Source organism: Aristolochia californica, unplaced genomic scaffold (genome assembly GCF_029961685.1).
Source record: "Aristolochia californica isolate CCGP_79_NKW_82.1479 unplaced genomic scaffold, dmAriCali1.0.hap1 SCAF_9, whole genome shotgun sequence".
NCBI lineage: Eukaryota > Viridiplantae > Streptophyta > Magnoliopsida > Piperales > Aristolochiaceae > Aristolochia > Aristolochia californica.
Genome location: NW_027182290.1, coordinates 36739106 through 36760792, shown reverse-complemented (window position 1 = coordinate 36760792; position 21687 = coordinate 36739106). Strand labels below are relative to the sequence as shown.

Genomic DNA, 21687 nt, shown 5'->3' with positions numbered 1-21687 from the left:
CTCAAGCTTCGCAGACGTGCTCAAAAGCAGAAAGATCAGGGAGTAGATCATTTTTTTTATAGGGGAAGAAAACCCCAGTGAGACGAACGTGGGGGCCGGAGGTATGGATAAAATATAAACGAAAACAAGCAATTTTATTGGGAATTGCTGATCTTGAAAAAGATTGAGAACAGTAGGTTGATATAAAGGAAAACAGTTCTATTAATCTTTCCAACAGTGTAAATCAAGAAGCATTTCACAAGTGGCGTGCCTTTGATTAACTCAAAGAACCATGGATAGGGCAGAGAAGAAAATGATTGAACATGATATGGGAATGACTAGAATCATCATTAGGAAAAACTTGAGGACACGGCGCAATGGTCGTACATCAATGAAGAGATTTTTCAGCAATGGTCTTACATCATTGAAGTGATTTTTCTGCAATTCAGCTGTAAATAGGGGCCCCTCGAACAGTTTGAGCTGGAGAAGTGGAGTCATTCCTCATCTTAAATAGTAATCTTCTTATGGAAATCCTAAGAATCTTCTCTCTCTCTCTCTCTCTCTTATTATGGTAGGAATATTGCGAGAGGAAATGAATTACATGAAAAAAAATCTTAAATCAATTCTAATAAGATGTACTTTATTTATAAGATGCCTTGTTGGTGTGATAAATACGATAAAAATGTTTCTCTTAGTTTCTTTAATAGAGAAGGTCGTAAACAACAATGACACCATATTACACTTAAAGCTGAATTGGGATTGTTAAGCAGTAAACCATGCTCCTAACCAATAACAAGCCCTTGTGGATTGTCCCACACCCTTTGATTAGAGTTGGGATTTGCTAATTCTGTGGAGTAAGTAGGTCGCGAATCGCCCTCCGACTGTTAAAACGGAGAACATAGCCTAGTTTTCTATGTGAACAGGCTCCATTGACTCTTCCGAGGGGACCAACTTCACACTGATAAAAAAGAAAAAAAGTTTACATTAAAAACAACTAGCAAAAACAAATAAAGATGGTTGAAGTTTGAACCGTCCAAAAGAAAAACAGCCTCTTAGGACGGGGAATATTCTTCTGGCCAAAGACAAACTTTGGGTGCTAGGATTATCAAGATTCCCACTGCATGGAGCCAAATTCGTCAACCTAGAAATTGTCTATCAAGAAAAAAAAAAACTAAGTTTGGTGTCGGACGCGTTTGTTTGCGTGAGAAAGATGCTGCTAACAGTTGATAGTCATCGGCACTACTCACACTTCTAAAAGAACCGACTACATTTTACACGAAAGGATCTATAGTGTATTTTTTACCTTATGCTACAGTCTTTTCACTGCACATTGGAACAGAGTATGCATTATGCAATGTCTTCCCAAATCGAATCTGAGTTTCTGATCTTCTCTCGTGGCTCAACCATGGCTACGTGAGTCGCCAACTTGACTTAACAGAAGTCCGAGTTATCCAAATGGGGTCGGTTATTTTAGGTTCTGATGCTCCAAGGATTCATTCACTCATACACTTCCACACGGCTTCAAAACTTGATACTGCAAACGAAGCTTTTTTAAGTGTTCGATCTTACTGTTCTTAGATACGCTCCTGAAACGCTGGAATGAAGAGTCTCAGAGAAGACACAATGTCATAAAATGTTAAAAGGAGCTGAGGTTATGGTGAGGTAGGGACTGAATGGCAGCCAACGTGATGGTGGCATCATGTTCCCCCAAACGGACCCCTATTGCTTGTGCCGACCACAAACGTTGTCCTTAGTCGGTTGGTAAAGTCAGGTGGAAGGACACACGCTGCAGTTGCTACTCTGGAGATTCCTGGGCTTCCCATATCTGGGATGCGGAACTGAACTAGAGACTAGGATAGCATAAATGACTGTTTAGACGACAGCAGGGCCCAGTGTTCCTTTTCCAGTGCTTCGTGATCATGTAGTCCAGCCAGGAGCGTACGCATTGATCTTTAATGCACATTCTCCCCTAGTTCGTAAAAGTTACCTTTGAAAAAAAGAAAAAAAAAAGGCACAAGAAAGCATATTCTAAATATACCCCATGACTCAAAAGTCTTTTTAAGTGTAAGAGAGAATACATGTGTAATCCTCCTACAAATACGATATCAGTAGCAGCCAATGTTAAAGAACGTTGGATTAGTAGTGCGTCTGAGGCAGAAAAAGAGCACAAGAAAAAAGATGTTGCCTCCGGGATATCAACATTCACTGCTATGACTAGAGCACACCTTCTGTATGTACCAGTGGAGAGAAAAAAAACGCCTTTAATTTGTCCAACTCCCTTTCAATGAATAAGTACCTGCACCAGGAAAGACCATTCAGTACTCAATCAACATTTACAAAATCCTCTCTGCAAGAACAGACGAGCCTGAACCATTCACTGCACTTGGTGATACTAGAGCATTTCCATTCATATATGGAGAAAGATTAGCAGATACGCTGCTGAAGACTATGTCATTACCTCAAGCACAATGATGGGGATACTAAAAGAGGGATAAGGATATTTGAACTTTTCTACTGTTTTAGGTATCAGGCCTTATATAGCCATTTTCATTTCTATCTTCTGGTGAGGATCATAACCAACAAGAGTGAAGTCAGCTGCCACAAATGAATCAATATCCTTCTTCTGCGGATTGATCTTCAAAATCTGTACAATTTGCATAATCAATGAACTGAGAAATTAAGGAAGCGTAATCAATGTGAAACAATCAAGCAGAAACTGTCTGCAAACATCAACTTACAGGGAAAGGTTTAGGGAGTTTCTGAAGCTGCTCCTGAAGTGGTCTAACATGTGTTCTGTAAATGTGAGCATCTCCCAGAACATGAATAAAATCTCCGGGAATAAGATCTACAAAAGAGAAGGGAAATGATAGAATTATCGATACAAATAATTGCAACTTAATCTTTGGAAAGCCCGAAACTTCCATATGTGTGTCTATTTTCTATGAGTGCATGTGTGTTACTATCATTTTAGACCCTAGCGTGTGCTGGGAATTGCCGCACACTTGCCTCTTCTTCTTCTCTCTCTTAGTTCTCTCGCTCTCTCCTCTTTCTTCTTCTTAATCCCTAAATTCTACAAGGTATCAAAGCTTTCATCTGTTGTTGAGAGCCTCAAGCTGCTTTTCCTTCTTTCTCTAAGTCTGTGGTTAATCCAGGAAGTAAAAATTTCATAATTCTTTGTTAGTTAAAGTTCAACATCACATTTTTCCTTCTCCCTAGGGTTGAAGGTTTGTGCTGCCAATTGAGCAACTTCATGAAGTACTTGTGCCCTTAGATGGATGTGGAGATGACAGCCTTACCTGATAGGTGCACCTAGACACTACATGATCCACCACCAGATGCTATTATTGTTGGCTACCGTTGGGTCTACATTATGAAGTACAAGGCTGATGGCTCCATAGAAAAGTATAAGGTCAGACTTGTGGTGAAAGGGTATACTCAAAACCTTAAGTTGTGGATGTCTTAGAAATTTTTTCTCCTATGACATGATTGTCTTCTGTTTAGATTTTGATTTTTATGGTAGTAAACAAAGGCTGACCCTTGTTTCAGTTAGATACTAAAAATATATTTGCTATGAAGATTTAGAAGAAGAGGTATAAATGGAGCAACCTCATGGGTATGTTGCTCAATGAGAGATTGGAAAAGTGTGTCCACTAAATAAAATAATTTATGGCCTCAAGCAGAGCCCGAGCATGGTTAGATAAATTTCAGCAAGGTAGTTATGTCCTTGGGGTTTACTGGAAGTCCCTATGACCACTTGTTGTTTGTCTTGAAGAGATCTTCTAGTATTCTGGTATTAATTGTAATGTGGATGACATAGTGTTGTCAGGAAGTGATGTTAAAGGTATTGTAGAGGTAAAGAAGCATCTTGCGAAACATTTTCAAGCCAAGGATTTGGGGTCCCTAAAGTATTTTCTTGGGATTGAGGTAATAAGGAATAAGGCAGGAATTGTTTAGACACAAAGAGAGTATGTCACTTATCTGTTATAGGAGTATGGTTTGCTGGGAGTCAAAACCTATTGGGACACCCATAGAAATGAACCACAATCTTCATGAAAATGATAGTATAGAACTCAAAGATAAGACTGTGATGCGGTCACACATCATTTTTTGAGAGTATGGTCAATGAATTTACAGAGTATCCACAGAAGATCCATTTAGAGGTAGCACATAGGATATTAAGATATTTGTCTGGGAAAGGTTTGTTATATGAGCTACATAGCCATTTGCAGATTGGTGGATATTCAGATGCAAATATGTAGGGTCTAAGTAGGACAGAAAGTCTACCTTTGGGTATTGTGTATTTATTGTTGCAAATTTAATTAGTTGGAAGAACATGAAACAGAACGTTATGGCCCACTCTAGTGTAGAAGTTGAATACCAAGTAATGGCTCATACAGTTTGTGAACTTTTTAGTTGAGATAAGTGTTGCAAGGGTAAGGTCTTCCTACAAAAGATGCTATGATGATGTATTACGATAACCAAGTTCCAATTGTCATTGCTAGCAACCCAGTATTCCATGAAAAGACCAAGCATGTAAAAGCCGATATTGCCCATTATGCTATGATAAGTAGAGCGATGGTCACTCAATACATTAAAATTATTGATTTGCTTGGTGATATCTTTACTAAAACCTTAAACAAGCAAAAATTTGGAAAGTTTTGTCACAAACTAGGACTTCTTGACCTACTTGCAGGGGCATGTTGAAATATATGCAACCAGGAGTTTGGTCATTTCACTCTTGCCATATGCCCCTCATAGGTTAGCGATAAGCTTGTCTTCATGTTAGAGTTATGTGTTTCAATTTTTGTTTTATTCTGATATGTATTTTGGGTGTTATGATAGTTTGAGTGTGTTAGTTTATTGTAACTTTGTTGGCTTATCACTTGACAATATAATAGAAAAGGGAGTCGGTTTTAGACACTAAAGTGTGCTGGGAATTGTCGGACACTTGCCTCCTCTTCTTCTCTCTCTTCTTTCTTATTCTTAACCACTAAATTCTACACTTTACATTGCACATCTTAGACTTTAAACATGACAAGGAAAAAGGAAGAGACAAACTACACTTATACCTTCACATAAGTATCTTAGGCAAGGTATCAACCGTTAGCTGGATTCTCTCTACTTTTCTTACATTTTCAATCCACTTCAATATTTTCTCTCTGATATGGCTTTCATTCAGTCACAAGCCAACACATTGGCCAATTAAAATTATTACTTCCGGGAACAGTAGTAGTTAACAATGTTTGAGAAAGGGAGAGAGAGAGATACATAATTGCATATATCACGTTCATAAGAGAAAATATGAAATCATACCACAAACATGAGCAACCAAGTAGGTTAGAAGGGCATAGGAAGCAATATTGAAAGGCACACCAAGACCCATGTCTGCAGACCGCTGGTACATCTGACAGGATAGTTCACCGTTGGCAACGTAAAACTACAAATCAAATAAAATGAGTTAGAGAAAAACTAAATAAAGATGAAAACTACATATTATCCGCCTAAACAAGAATGGCAGATAATTTCAAAGTGCAATGACAGCAATGAGGAAAAGCTGGAAAAACGGAGGAAGATAATGTAGCTCCCACAATTAATTGATAAAAGATTACAAATATCATGATGTGGGGGGTAAATAAGTATCAATGTTATGTTGATCGTCTATAATTACTGTATTTTTTTATGAGATGGACTAATAGATTGTCGTAAGAAATCCAGCCAACTGCAATTTAAACAAAGCATTTCGCAGACCTGTGCAAACATGTGACAAGGAGGAAGGGCCATTTTTTTCAGATCAGAAGGATTCCAAGCTGACAGAACAATACGACGATCATCAGGATTGCTCCTTATCTTGTGAATTACATCTAGCAGCTGATCAAATCCTTTGCCTGTGTAGTCCGCATGCATGTTGGTGTAGCTGAAAGATGCACATGCTTTTAGTAAGGAACAACCAGGAAAAGAAAAAACTGAAAACTCTATTTCGAGTGACTTAGTTTGACCTGGCTCCAAAGTGCCTCCACTGGAAGCCATAAATGGGTCCCAGATCACCCTCCTCTCTGTCTGTCAACCCAATACTGAGACAAGAAATTATAAAGAGGTTAAACCATGCAAATATTGATGCATAAGACTACTGGACGAGTTTGAAAGCCAAGTAAATGCCTGTCAAGGTAATCTCTAGATGCATTGCCATTCCATATATGTATGCCCTTGTCTTGTAGAATCTGTTGACACAATTCAGTGCATCAAAACAAAGTTCACTTGAGATCACCAAAAGAATGAAAGGATTGACTGTAATCATGTGCAACTAGCTAGTAGACCTGAGAATAGAGTATTAAAGCTGCATGGCGATAATAGATGAGGCAAATCAAAACAAAGAATGTGCTAGGAATACTTGCACATTTATCCATTGGTATATAAAAGGGCCACCTTAAGCACATACAAAACCATATGATGTAAAATGTTAGAAAATTGACCCAAGAAGCAGAATAGAAATAGAACTGACTCTAGAGACACAAAAAAACATAAAACTTGAAAGCATTTCCATATGACATCAATACAGCACAATTTGACTCAAGGAATGTCACCAACCACCCAACTAGATGCCAGCAGTCAATCAGTAAATCAGACCAATCTAGCTACAAGTAGTCAACAAAGAGCAAATATATTGCAGTAAACCTGAAATTCCAACTGAAGCAACTGCCTGGAGTTACCCATATTCAGCAGAAAATCATTGAGTATCAGGTTATAAATTTCAGAGGGTTTGTCTACAAAGTAGCGACATTCAAACCAAACTGAAAACAAAAAGTACACCCAAAACGTGCTATGCATTTTTCACAGTTAACAGAAGACTACATATTGAACCAAATCTAGAATAGGAAAAATCAGAAATTCCTTAAGTGGTGGATTAGTTATTTACCTTAGCATTTGTTGAGCCACTGATAAACCAAAGAAGCTCTTCCACAACACCTCGCCAGAACACTTTCTGTGGTACCAAGAGACACTTAGCCATAAATGGACATTGAAGAACGTAGAAGGATATAGATTTTGAAATCCCACTTAATAAAACGTGCTTCAAGATATTTGCAAGCATATTTTTCAAGTACATGTCATAAAGAAGATCAAAAGAAGATCAAACCATAATAGTAAATAAAAATGGCAAGAAAATTCCAGGACAGAAACCAAAAAAGATCAAACATCATGATGTTAGCAAAATGAGAGATTAAAGCTCAAATGAGAAAGAACATACCTTAGTGGTAAGAAGTGGAAAAGATTTTCGAAGATTAAACTGCATCTGTGGAGATATAATCAGGCCAAGAGAAAAATTCTTTAGTTGGTTAACTGCCTAAATTAGATAAAGCTTACATCAAGAAAAAATACTGCATAACCAACTGAACTCTTCTAAAGCTGAATACCTGACAACCAAATTTAGATAGCGTGCCCGTCCCTGTCCTGTCATCCTTCTGGATACTACTTGCAAGGATATCTTGGACCAGTTTAAGATACACGTACTCTCCATGCCTCTCAAAAATCATCTTGGGCAAAAAAGAGAAGTTGTCAACATTAATTTTAGGGATGCCTGGTTTACCATCAATATCTAGACCATTGCATGTTGCAAGAGGCCCCTCTATCGGATCACGAACACGTACATAAGTTGCAAATGAGTATCTTATACTGTTCTCCACCAATGGGAATGATGTATACCATGGCTGGTAAACCGACACATTGATGAACGGGATGAAAGTGTCACATTCAATGTTTGTCTCAATTTCAGTAATATGAATAGCATCACATCCAGGTGCATTAAGAGCCTCCCTGCAATCAATAAAAATTATGATTTTCTTTAGTGAGGGACAACTTTAAAGTCCAAAACAATAATAGGGCAACTGGCACACCTCAAAATCTGACCACCTCCAATCACAAACACTCTCTCTATTGACAAACAATATGGAGATGCTGCTAACAACTGCAAAGCTGAACTCATGCTTCCACTTATAACAACATTCTCAGCCGTTGCAATGTCAAAACTTCCAGAACGAGTCAGCACAACATTCAAGCGACCAGCCAAAGGTCTATGCTCCAAAGGAATACTCTCCCATGTCTTCCTACCCATGATTACAGCGTTCTTCTTAACAGGATCAGATGTGGTCAGAGTCACCTCCTTGAAAAATTTCATGTCTGATGGCAATCTCCAAGGCAGCTTCCCTTCTTTCCCTATGCCCATGCTTTTAGTTGCAGCAACTACAACTTGATATGATCTCTGAGGATATGGCTGGATATTGGCATGGCCATTGGAAAGATTCATGGGAATTTCACCAGCCATGCCTGACAAACCAACAAACTTGGTTTTCTTCTTTAAAGCAACAAGTCGTAAAGGAACAAACCAAGAACTAAAATTATGAAAACTTCTACAATGGAAAAGAAGTAGAACCTGAAGCATATGAAACAAAAAATTACCATTACAAATTACCAAAAAGGGAAATAAAATGAACCAAGAAAAAGTAATATAGCAAGAGCTGAATGGGTGAAAATAATTCTTTAAAATAAACAAGTTTAAGATTCGAAATTGAGAATGCCGTAAACACCTTGCTAACAGCATGAGCCCTCAGCATGATATCCAAGATTTAACAACTAGACATCTGCTGGTGAGCAATTCTTAAAACGAGAGAACTGCTTATAAACAAGTCAAAAATTCCTGGAGAAAGTACTAACAAACACCAGCAACTATCAGTTACAGACTCCATTAGTTTCAAGATTTAGAGGATATATACATTATAAACTGATATGAAAACTATGAAGGTGTTTTGCACAGTGCAAAACACTATCACGGAATTTTAAGGGAGCAAGCCAGTTTTTTGCAGAAAGTGAAGGAAATTGAAACAACCACGAACATATAGAAAGGCATCACAAAATACATAAGCATCAGTCACTTTCAAATTATTAATTTCAAATGTCCATTTTATGAACAGAAAATGTAAAAAGACATATCGACAAAATCAATTATAAACATTACATCCTACTTTGAATGTAATCAAACTAACTTAACTGCTTCAAGATCCTGGTTAGGATCTAATGTGTAGAGGTAGAGAACTAAAGAAAATTTTAAAATAATATGGATAAAGCTTCAGCACAAAAACAAAAAAATGAACATAAAAAATCGACAAAACTTTTTAGGAATGTTAATAATGAGATCAACTTGGAATAGTTAAGAAAATAAATAAGCTAATGGGGACTTAGAAACACTAAATTGATCTCATTAAAAATAAACAGAAAATAAACTTTAAGAAGTGACATTAACAGTAATGAGAGATAAACCAACAAAATTACAATCAAGGACACACACTCAGGGAAGTAAAAAATAATAAAATTCAACAAAAATAAAATCCTCAAAAAAAGTCCATTTAGAACCTGCTTAAAGGATTTTGAAGTACTTGAAGGGTGCACCTGGAAAAGGTCTTCTGTATACTCATAATGGAAAAATTGATGTACTTGGGTATTCTGATGCCGATTATGCAAGGTGTAAGATAGATAGACGTTTTACATCAAGCTACTGTTGTTTTGTTAGAGGTAACCTGATAAGTTGGAAAAGTAAGAAACAGACAGTTGTGGCTAGGTCCAGTGCAGAGGCCGAGTATCGAGCAATGGCTCATACAGTTAGTGAGTTTATTGGATTAAGTTTGTGCTTCTTGAGTTTGGTTTTATGTTACCTGACCCTATGGTTATGAATTGTGATAACCAGGCAGCCATTTTTATTGCCAACAACCCTGTATTCCATGAGAGAACGAAACATATAGAAGTTGACTGCCACTTCATTAGAGATGCAGTTATGCAGGGGAAGGTGGTAACTCCTTATGTAAAGTCTTCAGACCAGTTGGGAGATATATTTACCAAGTCTTTGGGGAGACGTGAACATGTATCATTTAGTGACAAACTGGGATTATTTGATATCTACTCTTCAGCTTGAGGGGGAATGTTAAAATACAAGTTAAAGGGTACAAAAACCTTTGAAAGATGAGCCCGATGAAGAAGATGTTGAAAAGATTGACGAGGAAGATGGGGACCAAACAAAACAGATTATTGCATGTAAAGAGCTGAAGGTTCCTGCAGCAGTGACAGAAAATGGAAAGAAAAGAAAGAAGTATTCCCAAGTGAAAGAAACTGTTGACTTAGTCAAAGAGGAGAATGGTGTTGGGGGGCCAATCTAGTGCAAATGAGTCAACCAAGTCCAACGGTTTTCGACAAAATGGAAGCAGGCGCAAGAGCTGGAGTTGAATGCAAACGAAATACAAAATAGGCTTGCAGATGGAGATCTCGGCCTTTACCCACGTTGTGGATAATGAACCCTACTTCACAATAATGAAGTATGGAAAAAACATTGAACAACACTTTAAGAGATCATGTTCTACTTGGGTATTAAACTGGATAGTTTGCCCAATAAGACCATTGGGAAATAACTAAATTCATTTAGAGAGAAAGAATATTTGAGCAAACTGCAATTAAAATCAAACAATAGAAGCAAAAAAAATCTCAAAGGAAAAATTTATGTAAAGAAAAGAAAATAATTCTCACAAACTTGGTGTTCGAAAATACATCCAGGGGCACTTTGGTCATTTTACCCTCCAGGGGTATTTTGTTCATTTCACCACCTCTGTGGTTAAATTTTTTTTATGCAATCTTGTTCTACATGTTAAGTTATGTTAGTGGTTAAATTTTCATATACATAGAGTTTAAGGTTTAGGGTTTAGGGTTTAGGGGCATTTCTGTAATTATTAGCCCAACACAGAAATTTAAGAGAGTTGGGAGTCATGGACGATCCCCAACAAGCCTTCTCTGGCTCATCTCAAATTCTCTCTCTTTTCTTTCTCTTTTTTCTCTCATTTTTCTCTTCTTCCACCAAAATCTTTACTTTTATATGGTAACAAAGCATTAGATCATTATTGGGAGCATTCTACTACAAATCTTCATCAATGTTTTAAGAGGGCGACTTCGAGGAATTCTATAGGTTTTTCGATACTGGTTCATCAAAGCTAAGTTTTTTTTTTTCTCTGTCATAACCTTAGGGTTACTGGTTTCTATGAATCATTGAAGGATTCTCTATGTTTTAATTGCCCTAATTGGGTTTCTATTGGGATTTTTTGGAATTTGTATCACCCAACCCTGTTACTGTGCTGAATCATCATACAATTGCTGACATCAGCCCTAATTGAGAAGTATTCTGCATGATTTTGGTTGAGATTGATTCACTTTGCTGGTTTTTTGACTTGTTGAGGTGCGTATATCCCAATTTTGTGCCCTAACCCCAATTCTGCGAGTGGGACCCACCTTGGCGATAAATTTGGAAATTGTCTAGAAGCTTTGATTGGTTATTTTGTAATTGTATATCATTAATATGGCTGAAACAGGAGAAGTTTACACTCCATCTAGAGAAAATTCTGGATTTGATAGAAAAGATACCATCATAATTACATCTGAAAAATTGACAAGGCCTAATTATCTTAATTGAGCTAAGTCTGTCAGAATGTATTTGAAGGGTAGAAAGAAGTTGAAATTCATTAGAGATGATCCTCCAATTCCTCCAGATGATGATTGGGTGGCCAAGGATAGCCAGGTTATGACCTGGATTGTCAATAGTACTCACTCTACATTGAGAAATCAGGTGATGAATTGTGAGACAGCAAAGACTATGTGGATGTCCCTAGAGTCTTTATATACACAAAAAATTAATCTCTCTCGGGTTTATGAGTTGTATGCAAACTTCTTTGGACGAAAAAGGGGAAACAGAACCATTACAAACTACTATAGTGCATTTCTTGGCATATGGCAGAAGATTAATGTATATCATCCTTTTACTATGGATGAAAATGAGTTGAGAAAACAAAAAAATCAGTTGTTGGTTGCAAAATTTCTTGATGGTTTATGCATTGAATTTGATTCTATTAAAGCCCAGGTTTTAGCCTCAGATGAAATACCTGCTCTCTCTATCACTTTTAATCATATTATGAGTGCTGAGAAGACTATTGTACCCAGAACAGGTAAAGGAGGTAAGATAATGGAAGTCACTGCCCTTAATGCTTCCAACACAACATCAACTCCTACAAACTCCTCTAGAGGTAGAGGTACAGGCTGAGGTAGAGAGGACTCAGGACGAGGTAGAGGACACAGTGATGGTAAGTCAGAAAAGAAGTGTGTTCATTGTGGCAAAAATAATCATTATTCTGACAGGTGTTGGGTTAAATTTGGGAAGCCAACATGGGCTAATTCTACAACTCCTGATAATGGGAGTTTGGATTCCTCTATATCTGTTACACCGGGTGCTCCAAATGAGATGCAACAATTGATACAACAACAATAGCAGATTGCCTAAAGCATGACTCAAATCTTTGTTGCCTCACCTTCAACATTTATAGCTCATGCTTCCATCCCAGTTCCTAGTTCTACCAATGTTGACTCAGATATTGCAGTTTATCATGTTCACTCATCACCATCTTGGGTTCTCGACTTAGGAGCCTCCAGGCACATGTCAGGTATGTCATCATTGTTTTCCGATTTGAAAGAATTTTTGTGTATAAAACATGTTAATCTTGCAGATAGTTCTACGTCTCCTGTTCAAGGAGTAGGCAATGTTACTCTAGTTTCTTTTTTGTCCCCGCAGTAGTGCCTCTTGTCCCCAAGTTTCCCTTAAATTTGTTGTCTATTAGTCGGCTAGCCAAGTCTATGAATTGGTCGCAACGAGGAAGCTGATTGGTTCCGGTCATGAAAGAGATGGATTATATTATTTGGAGAACCATCCCAGAATAATATCCAGGCGTTACATACCGCAAATTCTCCTCTACAGTGGCACTTGCGGCTAGGTCATCCGTCTGCGGCAAAACTGACTCAAGTCTTCCTAGAGTTTCCTTCGAATTCTTCTTTTAAATGCAAGTCATGTGAATTGGGCATGCATCACAGAAGTTTGTTTCCAATATTGTCACATAAAACCAGACATTTATTTGAGACTGTACACTCCAACATCTAAGGTCCTTGTCCTGTGACTAGTCAATTTGGTCATAGGTACTTTGTTTCTTTTATCAATGATTTTAGTAGGTGCACTTGGATTTAACTTCTTAAGGAAAGATCTGAGGCCTTTAATGTATTCAAAATTTTCTTCAATGAACTAAAAAATCAATTTGCTGCCTCATTTCATGTCTTGAGTACTGACAAAGGCCTCGAGTTCATGAATAATAAATTTTAACTTTTTTGTCAAAATCAAGGAATTATTCATAAAACATCACCCCTCAGCAAAATGGCATAGTTGAACGTAAGAATTGTCATTTACTGCTTGTTTCTTGATTAATATCGTATGTTTTATAAGGAGAAGTTCCTATGCAGGTCCTTTGCCGTCAGCACCATTGTTTCCCACTTCTCCCCGAGTATTTAGTTGTGTCTATTTTGCACATGTGTTTGGATCTTCCAGGGATAAGTTGTCACCTCAAGCAGTTAAATATATATTTTTGGGATACTCTCGCACATAGAAGGGGTACAAATGCTTTTGCTCGTCCACTAATATTACTTTCTTAAGGATGTATTGTTCTTCTCCTTTGCGTCGTTACCATCAGATCATGCTATATCACCTAGTCCTTCACATGTTATCCCTCTATCAATTGATGAGCCCATTGGACCTTCACAAGCTATCACTACAAAGGATATAAATGCAGAAAAGAAGTCTCGCCTCCAACTCCAGATTTGTCTCTCTCACCAGACAATGATTCTAACTCATCTAAGGATCCTGGAGGTAGTGATCTACACCTTCCTATTGCACTCAAGAAGGGTGTCAAGAAATGTAAGTGGTATTCTTTGTCTCATTTTGTATCTTTTTTTTTTTAGAGAATGGTGTGAATGTATTACTGATAATAAATATACATACCTTACTGTACAAAGCCTTCCTCCCCAACAAGATGTTGAAGGAAAACACCTAATTTAGCCTAACTCTTATAAAAAATTTGTTTTGTCCATCTCTACCTATACTATCCCTTCTTCAGTGTAGGACGTTACCTCATCTCCTCATTGGAAGCAAGCTATAGATGTTGAATTGGAGGCTCTGATAGATCGGGGCACTAGGCAACTGTGTGATTTATTGTCAGGAGCCAAAGTTGTTGGTTGTCGATGGATTTATACCATCAACTACAATGCAGACGATGAGCGATATAAAGCTCGGTTGGTTGCGAAGGGGTATACTCAAACTTTTGGCATTGATGTGTTTGAAGCTTTTTTGCCTGTTGCTCGTTTATCGTTTGTTCGTATTTTGTTCTCAGTTGGATTGAATCAAGGGTGGCCCCTACATCAACTGGACATAAAAAACATCTTCTTATATGGTGATATGAAAAATGAGGTATACATGGAGCAACCTCCGGGATATGTTGCTTAGGGGGAGACACATAGAGTAAGCAAACTCAATAAGGCAATTTATGGGCTAAAACAGAGTCCGCATGTTTGGTTTGAAAAATTCAGCTAGGTTGTGATATCTATGGGATTCTCGAGCAATCATTATGATCAATCTTTGTTTGTAATAAAGAGGTCCTCTGGAATTATGGTGCTATTGGTTTATATAGATGATATTTTATTATTTGGGAGTGATATTTCTGGTATAGAAGATACCAAGTCTCGTTTGTCTACACATTTTCAAACTAAAGACTTAGGGTCATTGAAATATTTTATGGGCATTAAAGTGGCGAAAAGCAAAGGAGTTGTGATGACAACGCAAATATATAACAAATATGCTTTAGGAGTACTATTTGTTGGGAGCAAAGCCAGTTGATACCCCAATGGAAGTATGACAGGATCTCCATAATGATCAAAGTGCTTCATTAAATGACAGAACACAATATCAAAGGTTAGTGGGCAAGTTAATTTATGCAACAATTACTAAACCTGATATTTCTTTTGCAGTAAGTGTAGTGAGCTAGTTTATGGAACATCATCGCAAAATACACTTAAAAGTTGTACAAAGAATTTTGAGGTATTTGAAAGGGGCACCAGGAAAAAGTTTTTTCTTTAGACCTAACAACCATATGAAGATAGAGGTTTTCTCTTATGCAAATTATGCTAGGTCCAAACTGGACAGGAAATCAATCTCTGGATATTGTTTCTTGGGAGGAAATTTGGTATGTTGGAGAAGTAAAAGGCAAAATGTTGTGGCCCTATCTAGTGTAGAAGCTGAATATAGGGCGATAGCTCACACAATAAGCAAGTTGATGTGGGTCAAATCAGTCTCATAGGAATTGGGTTTCAACCAAGATGAACCGATGAGTATGTTTTCTGATAATCAAGTTGTGATCTTCATTCGAAGTAATCCGGTTTTCTATGAGAGGAGTAAACACATAGAAGTGGACTGCTACTTCATTCAAGATGTTGTTATGAAGAAGGAGGTAGTTACTCCATTTGTTCGGTCTATAGATAAGTTGGGAGATGTCTTCACCAAGACCCTTGGCAAGCAGAGTTTCTATTGTTTTGCGACAAGCTGGGAGTCCTGGATATATACGCTACAGCTTGAGGGGGAGTATTAGAAAATACATCCAGCGGTACTTTGGTCATTTTACCCTCCAGGGGTATTTTGGTCATTTCATCACCTCTGTGGTTAAATTTCTTAATATAACCTTCTTCTACATGTTAAGTTATGTTGGTGGTTAAATTTTCATGTACATAGAATACATAGTTAGGGAGATGTAAGGAGAATAAGGTTTATAAAGTATATAGGGGCATTTCTGTGATTATCAGTCCAAATCAGTTATTTTAGAGAGCCGGGGGTCTTGCACGATCCCCAACGAGCCTTCTCTAGCTCTTCTCAAATTCTCTCTCTTGGCTTTCTCTTTTTTCTCTCATTTTTCTCCTCTTCTTCCACCAAAATCATTACTTTTACACTTCGAGTATCCATCAAATGTGCCACTCAACAAAAAAAAAAAAAAAAAAAAAAAAACTAAGCACGAGGATTGGAATCATAAACAGATCAGGAAGAATCCAAAAACAATTTGGGATATAGACAAGCTTCCACCAAAATAAGGATAAGACAAATATGGTGATTCAACAAGAGAAGTCCAACCTCAAAGTGTACTACATAAGACCTTTGTGCTGAGCAAAATTCAGCCAACAAAAGATCCACAAATTCCAGTTTCAAAGTCTCCCCAGTAGTTATTTCAAAAAAAAAAAAAAAAAAAAGTCTCCCCAGTAGTCATCCACAGTAAAGAACAAAACTCAAATGGTTCTCAAAAATGTAATCGATATACAAAATTTAGATGCTTTAAAAAAAATGTTGTCCAACAAACAAAATTTTAGATGCTTCTGACAGTAGTCACAAATCCAATTCCAGACTCAAGCTTGAAAGGAGAAAACGCATGAACAACTTGGACTCAAACCAGAAACAGAAAACAAGCAGACTTTATGATTTCAAAACATTTATATAGTAGAAGGCCATCTTCCAAAAACTTGTGCAGCATCCCTGCAGTATTTGGAAATAAAATCCACAAAAATACAATGTGGAAGGCAACAGCAGCAAATAAAGAATTCCGAACCTCCAATCAAGTGACAATGCCTATTAGGATGTTTATTGCTTACCTCAAAGTAGAATTCACTTTGCACTTTCACTTTACCTTCAGCCTTCCCGCCACAATGACTCTATAGTCTTCAATCATGGAGATATTTGCATTCCCTGTCTAAACCAAAGGACAGAAAATGGAGCAGTCAACAAAAATCAGATGCAACAACCACCCTTTTCAACAAGAGAGTTTTCAAAAGAATAGTGAGCCAGAAATGCAAAAGGATGTCTACAAAGAGTACCGCCAACAAAATTATAGAGAATCTAAAAAAAACAAAATTACCACAAGACACCTGCTTCAATTATGAATTTACTAGTGAAATTTCAGCCATGGGGCTTATGAATACTAGCTAACCCCAACACATGAATGGCAACATTGTAGTTTAGTAGAACAAAATGACTTCAGACAGTAAAGATGTCTTCCACATAATACATCTTTCCATTTCTTCAAAATGGATAAAAATGTACATTTCTTTTTCTTTCAGTCTTCATTTCATGTCTCACATCTGAAATCCAAACTAGAAATACGAACTAAGGATAAAATGACTATAGATTTCTGAGTTTGAAATATGCCACAAGCAACAACCCCATAACACAGCACATCAATATAAACCAATATCAATTTCATTTACTTTGGTCCTTACGCAAGTTCCATTTATTTTGGTCCCACCATGTTATAATAATAGACCCGAAGAGGTAACCAAGTCCGGTTGAACCTAGATCAACTAGGAGTAACCATGAGTAGGCCCATATGATGATCTTCCTCTTACCCCGTCTTCTATCAAAGGCGAACAATTTGCATTTTCAGAACCAAGGAGAGAGAGAGAGAGAAAGGTCACTGTCCTTCCTCTCCTCCATTACTCATGCTGGTCGGGGAGGGGGTGGGGGCAAGGGCTCCTCCCTTGCCAATGCTTACCGCAACCCTTCTACTATCATGTGTGGAGTTCCCTGGACAGGAGTGAACCAAAAACCAGTCTAGTGTCAGAGGTGGTTCCGGTCTACCTCTCTTGAGTAGGATGGCTTTCCGCACTTAAACGACCTGGCTCTGATACCATGTCAAAAGGTTGGCCAATGTAACCTAAAAGACTAGTCTTTTAAGTGTGGAAAGCCAATCTACTCAAGAGAGGTGGACCGGAACCACCTCTGACATCTAGTCAACCAGGTTTTGCCTCTATCCAAGTCAAGTCAGGATGAGGGACCAGGTCTAGTTGAACTCAGCTCATTCGATCAGTTGGTCCAAGTTTTATAACTTTTGTCCTACTCACATTTTTAATTTAGCTATTAAGTTTAATACTTGGAAGCTCAATTTTTCATTAATCTAATTTAAATTGTTTTTTTTTTGGAATCTTATATTTATTAAAACAAAAATAAAGTAATGACACTAGTGTAAATAGGGCACTCAAAGTGGTAATTTTATAAATTTAGATAACTATTTTGTTGTCTAACACCCCTCTTGGTCCCTCGAAAGGAATCAGAAGAGGAGGGCCACCCCTCAGGTTCCATTTGCTGCAATTGGGGGATTACACTCCTGCCTCTTACTCACATGGATAACTTGACCAACGGATCCTAATGATGGTTTTTACTAATTGAATTGTTTTCTCCTCTACACATTGAAATATAGATTTTTATTTGTACTTCAGTTGAAATTTTTTTTCAAGAACCTAGCTTATTAAAGAGAAAAAATAACACACTTTTTAAAGAATTCTCAATCAAAAGTCTGCAAAAGTCACCGTCATAAGATCCATCCTAAGACATCAACCCTGTCAGCAGTCGTGTTCAAGTTAGATTGACAGTTTTATTTAATTATGATACAATAGAAATAAAAAAATACATTCCAAGATTGGCGTTTGTAAAGTAAGAGGACTTATTCCATCACTCTATTTTGTATCATTCCAAACTTTGGGATCAGCCTTGCTGCCTTTTGTTTTTTCACAAAGAGGGGTGAATGAAAAAAGAAGAAGATGATAACAAAGAGTAAAAACCAGGTTGACTGTAAAATCAGAGAACAAACTGGAGTAAATATGAAGAGGACTGTAATTTGAGAAGAACAAAGAAATGGCAGGGAAACAATTCGTAGGGAAAAACAAAATGACTTCAGTGATTTGCTGTAATTTCAGAACCATAATTTGGAGTTCAACCTATTTAAAAGTAACTTGAGACACCACAGAGACAGACAGAAACAGAGGGTGGAGGAATATTAGGTTACCTACCGAAAGAGGAATCTCGTCTTCTTCACTTGCCAGAGCTTCGACGACCTCCAGAGAATCACCGTATGTGGAGGACGAAGTGTACCACAACCAAACCCCAATACCGGAAGCCAAATACCACTCTGGAAAGAGCTCTCAGAAACGTAGAGAAAGAAGCATACATGAATATCAAACTTTGAGTGTGACCTGGAAACGAACTTCAGACAGTAGAATCGTGGTGAACAGAGTGAGGGGTGCAAGATAGAGCGATTTAGGAATTAGATATATATATCCAACCATTCCCAAAGGGAGCAGGAATCTCATTTTCCAAGGTTTCAGTTATTAGCACAATTGGCGGGATGTAGCAGGAAATTTTCCTGCTCCTCGCTGCCAGAATGGAATTTGTTTTTTTGAGCTTTGCTATGTGCAAGTCTTTTAGCTATGTTATATCAGCAAACTAAACCCCCTTTTTCTCCTCTTTTCTCTCCCTAAAATTCCCGGTTTCCCTTTCATGAGTCTGCACTTCACTCCCAAATCAGCCCATTGCGATAGCTATCTTCTCCCGACAAAAAAGTGGGATGCTCTGCAGAAAAATAGGTATATTCTGCAACCATTTTCCCATACAAGTAGTGCAAAATGAGATCTCCTTATAAACAAAAAATCGAAACAATCTTATAAAGAGATTTGAAAGAAAGTTCGCTAAGCGGAAAGAGTTTAGTTTTAAGTTTGAAGGTGCTGAAAGTAACAAGCATGATCATCCGATCGAACAACATAATGCCGTTTTGACATAATCTTAAAAAACGAGACAGAGAGAGTCTGTCCTTAAAAACTGATGTTTTTTTTCTTCCCTTTCAACTCATTATATATTGTCCTCAGTAACAGTATAAACAAGACTGCAAATGACAATAAATAACCTTGTAACCGAACTTCTCAAGTTCTCCGTTCAATTTGCTTACTAGATGATGGAGAGAGAAAAAAATGTAGTTAGAGAAGACCAGAAAGAGATTCGCAGCGAGATGATTGATGGTTCAAGGTGACAGAATGCTTTACCTGTGACAAAGAGATCGATATGCTGGGGGTAAAAGAGAGAACGAAGGCTGTGGTGCGGAGGAGAGGGCAGTCGTGCAGGGCCTTTCGCCGGAAGGAACTGAACACGAGGAAGAGGGAATCACGGGCATGAGAAAATAAGGGAAAACGGATTTGTCTCGACGACGTGGCATGATGACATGTCTTCCGTACAGGATGCCACATCACGTGGGATGATCTGAACATAGTTTCCGTACAGTATGACATGGCTTTTACCCAACATGAACAATACAGTTAGCATTCTTTTTTACTATATTTTTCTTATTAATCACAAACACATCCTCCTTGCAAGAAAAGAGAGCCCAACTTAGTGAGTTGACTTGCAACTCATGTGAGTTAACTCGAGAAAGGAGCCTGGTAGCGGTAGAATCACCCTTCCTATTTTGGGTGGTTCTCCCCTTGCCGAGTTGGCTCCGAGTCCAGACCGTACAACAATGGTTTGAACTAAGAATGAATTTTTATTTTTTTTTTAATTTTTGAATAAACAAAAGCGATGAGGAACTATCCTTGTGGCTAAGGGTGGCATATAGTCGAACCAAACTCAAACCTATATATGTTCAAGCTTAGCTTTAATGTGAATACTTTGAACTTGAGTTTGAGCTCAGTCTCAAACCTAAAATTGGAATCAAATTGGAGCCCAAAATTTTTAATTAAGTTTGAGCTCGAGTCCAGGCTTGGTTCAAGCTCTAACCTATATTTAAAACTATAAAAATTAAAAATTAAGTAAATTAAAAAGAATATTGTGATAAACTTAGTAACATTAAACCACAAGCTATCACAGAAGAATCCAAAACTTTACAATGGAGCATACTAATGGATAATAACTAGCTTAATAGACCTAAAAGAAAGAGCAAATACCTCCACCAATAGTATTCATTCTAATGACAAATAACAATATTAAATATTTAGCGACCTAAAAGGGTTGAATGATCGATCACTTTTCAGATTTTAAGGTAAATAAAAAGTAACTATCAGCCAACTAAAGAGGGAATTGATGAGAGCAATTAAATTAAAGGGTATTTTCATAAAAAAAATTTATGTTAATGAGTCAGCTCATGGGCTAACAAGCTGAGTTTGGCTTGTTATACTTAATGAACTTTATTTCAAGTTTGAGCTCGAACCGAGATTAAGTTAAAAATTAACTAAATCGGGTTTTTTTTTAGCCGAGCTCCAACAATTTGTGAGTTGGTTTGGCTTAGTACCACCCCTACTTGTGGGCTTTTGTAACATTGGTGAAATAAACCAGCTCTAGTTGGCGTTAAGTCAAATTTCAAAATAGATATTTTGTTATAAATTGATTTTTATATTTAATTAAAAATACTGAAATACAAATTATGATAAAAGCATTGAGATTTTTAAAGAGAAAAAATAGATCCAATAAAATAAAATAAGAAAGAAAGGGAAACAGCCACTAATGAGCCCAATTAGTAGGACTTAATCGCATGGGGGCGAGTAGGTTCCATTCAAAGGGACCCATCACTGCCTCATCTTTGATAGGTACTTAATTTTTATTTTTTTTCAACATATCCCAATTTAACAAAATGTTGAGGCATAAAGTCCACGCTTGGTTTTGCCCCTCTTATACGAGTTGCACCTTTCACTAAAAGGTCGATATTTTAGTGTGCAAATGGTTTCAATACAAAAACCTCTTAAAAATGCTCTTATATTCAATCAGGTTCAACCGCTAAATAATATTTTAGGGACCCACAAAGATAAGGTATAATGTGCCTAAACTTTAAATTAATGTGGCAAATCAATCCTAAAATGCTAAGGATTAATTAAGACCTGCAACAGTTCTTTAGCAGGTTCCCTCTAGCTAGAAGGACATCTCAAGTTGTCAGGGACAAGGGACTTCTTATACATGAGAAATTGTCT

General features: G+C 37.3%; 1 protein-coding gene across 5 annotated transcripts; it reads right to left on the bottom strand.

The window, feature by feature from the left end:
• Positions 1-2022: 2022 nt before the first annotated feature.
• Positions 2023-19859, bottom strand: LOC137941061 (bifunctional dihydrofolate reductase-thymidylate synthase-like). 5 transcript variants are annotated; one of them, XM_068786304.1, is made up of 13 exons: positions 19777-19859; positions 16561-16654; positions 7869-8298; positions 7389-7788; positions 7223-7267; positions 6893-6958; positions 6136-6197; positions 5976-6050; positions 5728-5893; positions 5293-5416; positions 2718-2824; positions 2438-2623; positions 2023-2275 (listed from the first exon to the last, which is right to left on the bottom strand). In XM_068786304.1, exons 3-12 carry the CDS (start codon positions 8294-8296, stop codon positions 2513-2515), a joined length of 1584 nt encoding a protein of 527 aa, XP_068642405.1. In that variant the 5' UTR covers positions 8297-8298; positions 16561-16654; positions 19777-19859; the 3' UTR covers positions 2023-2275; positions 2438-2512. The 5 variants fall into 5 exon arrangements, with proteins under 5 accessions (XP_068642405.1, XP_068642406.1, XP_068642407.1 ...); XM_068786305.1 differs by having other exon boundaries at positions 16561-16658; positions 19777-19852; XM_068786306.1 differs by lacking the exon at positions 19777-19859 and having other exon boundaries at positions 7869-8404; positions 16561-16619.
• Between the last annotated feature and the right edge of the window lie 1828 nt (positions 19860-21687).

Excerpts from the sequence above, each read along its gene's own strand:
- LOC137941061 (XM_068786303.1), bottom strand. The coding sequence starts at position 8,585 with ATGCTGAGGGCTCATGCTGTTAGCAAG. Across the intron at positions 7,789-7,868 it reads GGAGGTGGTCAGATTTTGAG|GGAGGCTCTTAATGCACCTG; the intron begins GTGTGCCAGTTG and ends TATTGATTGCAG. Across the intron at positions 5,894-5,975 it reads TGGAGGCACTTTGGAGCCAG|CTACACCAACATGCATGCGG; the intron begins GTCAAACTAAGT and ends TGCATCTTTCAG.